The 9,186-nt window shown below is 45.1% G+C and overlaps 1 protein-coding gene across 1 annotated transcript; it reads right to left on the bottom strand.

Annotated features, from left to right (window-relative positions):
* Positions 1-5,911: 5,911 nt before the first annotated feature.
* Positions 5,912-8,529, bottom strand: LOC122040052 (chloride conductance regulatory protein ICln-like). The gene is made up of 4 exons (XM_042599424.1): positions 8,363-8,529; positions 8,172-8,295; positions 7,591-7,705; positions 5,912-6,036 (listed from the first exon to the last, which is right to left on the bottom strand). The coding sequence occupies exons 1-4, from the start codon at positions 8,527-8,529 to the stop codon at positions 6,005-6,007; spliced, it is 438 nt and encodes a 145-aa protein (XP_042455358.1). The 3' UTR covers positions 5,912-6,004.
* Positions 8,530-9,186: the final 657 nt, after the last annotated feature.

Raw genomic sequence — 9,186 nt, 5'->3', positions numbered from 1 at the left:
TGAAGGCATATTTTTTGGAGATCTTCCCCTTGGTTCAAGATGTGGAGGCCGGAGCAGCTATCGAAAGTGAGGTGGATAAAGTGGCAGAACTCCCGGGCTGGTCAATTGTAGGAAAAGGGTCTGCCCGGGAGAGAAGGTCTGAGCGGGAAGAGTGGCCTGCTCGGGAGGTAGATCCCGACCGGGGGTTGGGGCGGATATTCGGGGCGACAGGATGGGAACCTCTGGCCCCAAAGCAATCTCCCGGTCAAGAGTAATAACCCTGGCTTCTGAAGATTGAGAAGTTGCGACTGAGCGATGGCCAGAAGGAAGAGGTGGAGGAGACGCCTGAATCGCTGGAATAACCCTCTTCCTTTTGCGCTGGGCCAAAATCATTTAGCGGGCGGGGGAGACTCGACTCGCTCTTCATCGGCCTGCTCCAAGGTAGCAAGGTCTTCCGAGGAGCAGCATCCAGGGGAATAGTTGGGGAAGCTTCCTCCGGGTGGCGCAGTGGGGCAGAGTGCGAGGCGGAAGGAGCAGACTGTGAGGTCTCTTTACACATTAAGTGCTTGCGTCTTTGGAGTCTCAACCAAGATTGAAAGCTATCGGTTTTGATGACATTATACCCAGCTTTTTGGTACATTTGGAAAGGGATTTTATCAATCACTCTGCAATGAAGGTATACTCTTCTTTGAGCCTTCATTTGAGTTATAAGCTCTTCACATCCCTTCAGAAGATGCCATCCGATTCTTCTCCTAAAAAATTGAAAGCATCCATACAACATTAGTTTTTCGCACATTGGTCACATTCTGTGATGAAAGATAGATGCTCCATTAAGAATAACATGACCCATTTAGCTGCAATGGAAAATATTCTCTACAAACTGAGGTATCTCATTTTCCCTGCAATGAATGCCAAATGTTTGATTTCTGGACAACCTAATGCCGTTTTGAGAGCCGTAAGCTTAGAGCTCAAACAAGGCTTGGCAGCTTCTTCACAGTCTGCCCCTTCTGCCTCACAATCTGCCCCACCTGCACCAGCTCGGGAGGAAGCTTCCCCAACTATTCCCCTGGATGCTGCTCCTGCGGAAGACCTTGCTACCTTGGAGCAGGCCGATGAAGAGCGAGTCGAGTCTCCCCCGCCCGCTAAATGATTTTGGCCCCAGCGCAAAAGGAAGAGGGTTATTCCAGCGATTCAGGCGTCTCCTCCACCTCTTCCTTCTGGCCATCGCTCAGTCGCAACTTCTCAATCTTCAGAAGCCAGGGTTATTACTCTTGACCGGGAGATTGCTTTGGGGCCAGAGGTTCCCATCCTGTCGCCCCGAATATCCGCCCCAACCCCCGGTCGGGATCTACCTCCCGAGCAGGCCACTCTTCCCGCTCAGACCTTCTCTCCCGGGCAGACCCTTTTCCTACAATTGACCAGCCCGGGAGTTCTGCCACTTTATCCACCTCACTTTCGATAGCTGCTCCGGCCTCCACATCTTGAACCAAGGGGAAGATCTCCAAAAAATATGCCTTCACCCCCTCCTGGCGCCTACCTTCCTCCACCGAGCCTGATGATGCCGAAGAAGTTGCAGAAGATGCTCCTTATGCTATCGGCCTGGTTCAGTTACAGGGCGAATTAGCCACGTCCTGGAGGGTAGGCAATCGGAAATTTTGGAACAATCCGCCACTGGAAGGGATGGACCAAGCTTCCCGCCAGATAGTTTCTGTGAGTTTTCTCTTATCAGGGCTCTTCCTCGGGAATTTCTTATAATTCTTCCTTGTATGCTACATGCAGGCCTGTTCCGCCAGCCTAAGTGCAATTCAACATGCCGCCCACTTGCATAGGGAGAATGAAGTGTTGAAGGCTCGTTTTCAGGAGTTGGAGTTGTCACTCGCACCTCGTGATCCACTCAACCAGACCCCTGGGGACCTGGCGAGGTATCTACGCTTGATTAGGGAGTCCGCAGAGTCTGCCCGGAACATCTCCCACACAGCTTTTGATAAGATAAGGACCTTGGAGGTGTCTCTGCAGACCAGCGAGTCCAAACTGGTTTATGAGGCGGAGAGGCGTCGTCTGCAAGAAACCCAAGAAACTCTTCAGAAGAGTTTAACAGATGTTCAGGGTCAGCTGGCCTCCAGTGCCGACCGGGAGAAGACCCTCCAAAGTAGTTGGGAAGTCAGCCAAGCAACACTCAAATCAATGCAGGCCAATCTTTTGAAAGCTCAAGAGAATGCTTCCCAAAGTCAAAAAGATTTGGCTTTGGCCCAAGCCGACGCTGAGAAGTCCCTGGCGGAGCTGGCAAATTATCAGGCAGGTGAAGCAGAGTATCTAAGAGCATACAGGCGATCCTACGTCACCTCTCCCTTCTTCTTGAGGAAGATTGGCGGTCTTAGGAATCTTATGCTATGCTATGGCGCGGTCGGTGGAGCTCGTCAAATGTTTGAGCAGGATCTGCTTCGCTCCATCCCCTCAGAAGACTTCTTAGACACTGCTCGCCTAATGAACGAGCTTCTGGCTGGGTCATTTCCTTCCTTCAAAGATAACGACGACTTATTTCTCCTCCCTGAACCTCCTGATGATACTGAGCCTTGATGTAGCACTATATGCTGAACTTTAATGTAAAAACGAAACCGCTAAACTTTCGCCCAAACTATTTGATTTGTAACTTTGGATTTGTCTTTACCTTGGACTATTTAACCTTCTTATAATATATTAACCTTCTTATGATATGACATGACTGCTTGTTTTCAATCTTTCCTTAGCTCATTAGCTTCTTATCAGTTGTCTTGTATGTTTCCCGACCGCTACGAACCTTGGCAATATGGAGATGTACTTTGACCCTCTGGTTCAAGTTTTATCTAGCCCCGGTCGGGATTCCCTTTTTTACCCCGACCTATTTTCCTTGTCTTTTTTTGCTGACAGCTTAACTTAGCTTAACAAATCACCCCGGTCTGCATTTATATCCCGACCTGTTTAACGTGCCCTTTTCTGCTGACCGCCCTGTCTCAGCCACACACCTCGGTCTGCTCTTTCCACCGTAATCCAGGTCAGGATAACTCCAGAGCGGGAAATTGAGGATCAAGAATAGACCGGGAATCATAGAACACTTAAAACGGTCGCGTCTTTCCCCGAAATCCATCTCCTCGTACTTTGCGCCGACACTTTTCCCGATATACCCTTGGGCGCTTTTCAAAGAAGATCCATCGACCCTCTTTGCTCCCGCCAATTATTGTGCACCGGTGGATGATGCCTGACAAAATTGCCCCTCTGCCCAGCGGCTATTAGGGGTGATCACGGATCGGGTTGGTTCGGTTATTGGGGTAAAAAACTATCCGACCCTACTAGATCAAATAATGTAAAATCGAGACCTACATCCGACCCTATATCCGGCGGTTCTTATGTTTCAGATATCCGATGAGTTGTCAGGTATTTGGATATCCGACCCTATATCCAATGAAATATAAAATATAAATATAAATATAACAAAAAATTAAAATTTTTAAAATGATAATAGACATTACTCATTACACGTTATAGCAGCTAATCGGAAATAACTATTATAACGTGTAGCAGTTTATCGACAATAGTTGCTACAACGTGTAACAGATTATCAACATTAGTTGCTACAAGTAGGGGTGATCGGATCGGGTTGGTTCGGTTATTGGGATAAAAAACTATCCGGCCCTACTAGATTAGATAATGCAATATTAGGACCCTACATCCGGCCCTATATCCGGCGGATCATTTTTTTCGGTTCGGTTCGAGTCGGTATAAGCGGGTTGGTCGGTTTGACGGATTGACTGCTCACCCCTAGCGGCTATAAATAATCTCCTCTCTCTTTTGCCTTCAGACTTTTCACGTCTTCTTCTTCTTCCCGCCTGAATCCCTGTTCTTGCGTTGGTAGCTTCCCGCTTGATCTCTCCTCCTTCTGTTTCTTTTCACATGACATCCTCCTCTCTTCTGTCTTCTCTGGCAGCAACATATTTTCCTGGCTCATCCACTTTTGATGAACTAGATCGGGATGACCTAGGATATACCTACGGAGTTGGGGATAACGCCCATGTGATCATTCCCACCGGCATACACCAATTTTTTATTCCTCCTGAGGGATATTGCACCTTCTTTAAAGAAAAATTTGTGGCCGACCTTCGTCTTCCTCTTCACCCCTTCTTTTCTAACGTGTGCCGCCACTTCAAAATTCCACTGGGACAACTGACGCCGAATTCGATAAGGATCCTCTGTGGATTTGTAGTGCTCTGCGACGTATGCGAGCTCTCCTGGTCTGTCCCTTTGTTCCATTGTTTCTTCACACTCCGGTAGCATGAAGAAGGCACGCTCCGCTTCCAGCCTCGTCTTCGGACTGCTTTCTTCTCACCCCTGCAACCTTCTGAGCCGAAATGGAGGAGCAAATTCTTCTTCATTCGATTTCCCCATGAGGTAGAGTGGCCCCTGCGATGGCAATCATCACTTCCCCCGAGCCCGCCCCTAAGGGATTTTCATCTTGATACATCCTATATAGAGGCTTCGTCTCGTTTAGCAGGATGGCAACTGAACTTGACGCGTTTATTATCTGAAAAATTGCTATCCTATTTCTGTCTGAGCTATCTTACTCCTGAGACGCCTCATTCGCTGGGTAAGCTTCTCTTTTAGTTCTCTTCTAACTTCATGCATTTTGTTTTTCTTACTGTATCTGACCTCCTACTCTATCTGGTACAGCTGAGGTCTTAACTCGTGCTTCAGAAGTTCAACCTCTTCCTATAAGTGACATGGAGATAATGAGGCGTGGTCGAGTTATTTTAGAAAGGAGATCACTCCCCTACTCGTCTTCGACCTCTGTCGGTGTGGCTTCCCCTGCAAATCCTCGACCCCATCTTCCTCGCCGAGTCTCTTCCACTATCCGATCTGCCTCCTTTGCGCGTCCCAGGCCTCTGTCTTCATCCCGGCCTGGCGCTTCTGTTCATCCCCGACCTGTCGCTACTGTTCATCCCCAGGCCCGCCTATAGCCCGGCCTTCCGCCTCGACGCAATCAACTAATCCTCCCCGACCGATGTATAGCCCTAGTCGCGGCCGCGGTCGAAGATCTGCCAATGTAACCTACGCCAACCCTGCCTTCAGAGAAGCCTCTCAGGCGGCTCGACGGGCCTGTTCTGTAAATAACTGCTCGAGTCGTGATGTCCCCCCTTCTTCTAGACGCAGGGTTCGGCTACCTTCAGAAGATTCTGACTCGGACGATCAGCCCTTGGCTCAGAGACTTCGCCGTAGAGCCCCCGATCCTAGCCAAGACTCGGGCCCTTCCGCTGTTCCTCCTCCTCCGCCTCCTGTTACAACCCCGACTTCTGCCTCAAGCTAGGCAGATGCTTCCCCTGCTCCGCCCGAGGTTCAGGTCGAGCCTCCGCTAGCTCAACCCTCCACTTCGCAATAGCCTCATAGCACTGATGCTGGCCCCTCGCATCGCCCTTCACCAGCTACCTCACCTCCAGAGCCTTCTCCTATGTCTCCTTCAGCTCCTTCTGGGTTAGCTGTTGGGCCTTCTGGCTCAGTTGTCACTACAACAAAAATCCTTATAGACATCGATTTTCCACCGGTGTCTATTACATTTTCGACCGATGTCTATGAAGGCGATGTAAAAGGTCTGTCATTTTAGACATCGGGTTAAAACCGGTGTAGTATCACTTAACAACACCGGTGTTCGAATCGGTTATTAACCGGTGTAGTATCACTTAACGACACCGTTTCATCAACGGTGTAAAACTGATGTAATATTATATGTTAATAACACCAGTTTTGTCAGCGGTGGAAAATCAATGTAATATCAATATTGTTTAACGATGCCGATTTGATTTCCGAAATAGTGAAAAACCTATATTATACAACATTTTAATAGTACAAAATTTAGTTAATATTATTATACATCGGTGTATCTAAACACACCAAGTTAATATCCATGTAAACAACACATAAATATTATTCTTACAATATAAAAAGATAATAGATATTGTACACATCAAGTCCGTATCCACAAATTACACAAATATTCTTTTTACAACATCAAAAGATAATTAACTATGATGCCTAAATCGCATTGGCTGATGACAAATCACTGAAAGGGGCTAAATCACCTTGAAAAATTATATCAAGCTTATAGTTGCAGGGAGCAGTGTTGTCATTTTCAGTCAACTTCTGTAAAAATCTTCTACCATTGTTGACTTTATGTTTGTAGCTGATGCCAAACGCATTTCATCAATTTCTATTATAAACAAGGCGTCGCATACAACCCGTCCAACTTGGAGAATTTTTAGGCAACCTGATAGGATGTAGTTGTAATGAGCAAAAAGATCAACAACGAAAGATCAACTGCAATAGATAGGGCACTTACCTGCAACTGGGCATCGAGGATGTGGTTTCTTTGTGCTTATGTAGTGGATTACTGGTTCCTTCTCATAAATGTGCTTGCAGTCCATCTTGCTTAATGAAGAACAATAGACAGAAAGAACACGGTTTATGACTTTAATAATAATAATAACATACCTTTTGCTTGGGAAACAAAAAAAAAGTGAAACAGACTAGTCATAAGCTTCTTCATCACTTGATAAATAAATATACATCAAGCATTGTTCAAGGAACATGAACAATTGAATCAATAGAATCTGTTAAAAGTTTTTTTTGAGTTGTTAGTAGGAAATATAAGTAGAAAGCTATGGAATGTTGTCTACGACATTAACATATCCTGGGAATACTCAAGGACCAATGTTTAATTGTATATGATACCAATGTTTTATTGTATATGATATTCTCATTTTCTAAAAATGCATTATAAACGATTCTAACGTTTTTCCATTCATAATTTCCAAATGGCTTACTATTAATATTTTCTTCAAATTAACATTAACAAGTACAAAAATTTACTGCCTCCTTTGGTCTTGTACTAAAACATTTTACTGTGCTCAACATCATGGTAATGAGCACAGTAAAATGTTTTAAGGATCGAATATACTAATTACCATGATGTTGCAAATCAACCGAAAGAGAGCTAAATCACTGCTTGGTACACTCTACACACTAACAGCATGATTCACAAACATAACTGCTACTAGCATTGTAGATCAACATTGTACAACATATGATTACCCAGTATGTAATATTTTTATATTACCAAGATACAGAATATGAAAGAAACAATTGACCAAACCCAAATTCTAAGGTTTTTTCAGTATCAAGAAAAGAAAAAAAAAGCAACATGGAAGGATGATCTGAACTTAACAACCATATAAAAAGCATAGAGATTTTTCTCTTAGTGAAAGATGGGACTTGATAAGAAGACAAACACAGTCCCAGAATATGCAATCAATGAGTTAAAGATCGATGCAATGAACTTGCAGGATAATCAGAACAATAAGATAAGATGACATTCATAATTGTATTATTATGCCATAACTAAAATCCATGATGAAGCAATGCCAACTGCATCAGATTCTTTCCTACTTTGACAAACACACTCATAATAGCATTAAATAGAAAGTTGACCACAAAAGATTCAGCAACGCCTACTTTATACATGAAAATGCATCAATCAATGAACTTGCCACAAATGAAAACAATATGAGGCATGCATGATAGCAAGGATACACTTTCTAGCATCTGAAGGAAGAAGTCTCATTTCAGTGACTTTTGACAATTCCAAATCATCATTACTTTCTGAATCTGAGCTTTCAGACTCTTCATCTTCGTCGCCTATCTCGATCTGATGAAGAATCCAGCAAACAATACATAAGCAATAAAGCAAAACAACACAGGAGCCATCACCAATCGACTATCCTCAATAGTGTAACTCAAATTTGCCCCTCAAATAATTCAAATCCTTCAGGACATTATTACTATAAAGGACCATTCTCAGCTAATAATCACCAACTCAAATAGGCAACCTCAAGCACCAACATGTAGCTATCCAAGAAACATCTTACCGGTAGCCCCTTAATTCATGCTTAGAAAATTCAAGTCAGAGGCAACAAAAGTTCAAGTTTACCAATCAGTAAGGGAAAATAGCGCATTATCGAGCACCACAATGAATTCTCCAAAAAAACACAGAAAGATTTCTAATGTTAAAGATAAACAGAAAAGAAAAAAAAGTTACGTTTTGTAATTTTGATCCTTTGGATTCAATAGAAGTTTAGGTAGAACAGCCCCAAACTCAGTCATAGATCAAATACCTGAGTATAGATGCAAGGAAAGGGGTAGGTCTCCAGGTCCCTTGACACAGCATGGAGGGACAACGACAAGAAATCCACCGCATACCCTTTCCCTTTGTCGGTGTCGCTCAGCCAAATCACCCTCCTGCAGGATCCACTCACATCTGAGAGAAGACAAGAAGCAAGAAACTGAGTGAGCATGGCACTGATACCTTGAGGTGACGTAGAGAGTTCCAGGCGACTCCATGGGTCGGGAATCGAGGGCGACGACGACGCCAGGCTCAACATGCATCAGCTCCTCGTCGTCGTCGGATTCCAGCAGGGGTCGTCCATCGTCGTCGACGACGCGACCATCGAAGTGCAGCAGCCCTAAACCCATAGCAGGAGTATCTTAGGGTTCCCAAGACACAATGCCCCTTTTTAATCTAGCACAGAGAGCTCAAAGGCCTTCTTCAGAAGGCCTCTCTGGTGCTTGAAAAAGGTCACCTACTGGCTGGCCAGGTTCTCTATCCTCCTCATCTGTGTCTTCCCCCTCACCATGTCGACCGATTAGTTGATAACACACTTGGAGGCAGCGCCGAATCCTACCGCGAGCAGCAAAATCAGCGAGCAAGGAGCTCCGATCAGTCCTGACCACGCGAGGATCGACAAGGAGGGATCAAATCAGAAAAAGGAGATGAGGAATCGAGGTTACCAGATATGGGATCGAGAAAGAGTGGAGGAGGGTGACTTCTAGCGCCTCGACGACGACTCCAAGCCACACAGGCAGCCTCTTCTCACCCAAAGGGAGGAGTTGGAGGAGATGCGGTGTGGTTGGACGGAGAAGCAAGGACGCCCTGTGTTGATCCTGATCGGGAGAGGAAGGGGCATCGATCTAGGAAAGGGAAGAGGGAGATGAGGTGACGATATACGGTGGACGACGCGATATAGGTTTAGGTTTAGAGGGAAGGGTAAAGTGTTGTAAATTTCGGCTAAGTATTGGTGGGAAAATTATATTATTTTATTTTATCATAGACACCGGGTTTTAAAAATCGTA

Source organism: Zingiber officinale, chromosome 2A (assembly GCF_018446385.1).
Source record: "Zingiber officinale cultivar Zhangliang chromosome 2A, Zo_v1.1, whole genome shotgun sequence".
Classification (NCBI taxonomy): Eukaryota; Viridiplantae; Streptophyta; class Magnoliopsida; order Zingiberales; family Zingiberaceae; genus Zingiber; species Zingiber officinale.
Note: the sequence above shows the minus strand (reverse complement) of the source record. Positions and strands in the feature narration are given on the sequence as shown.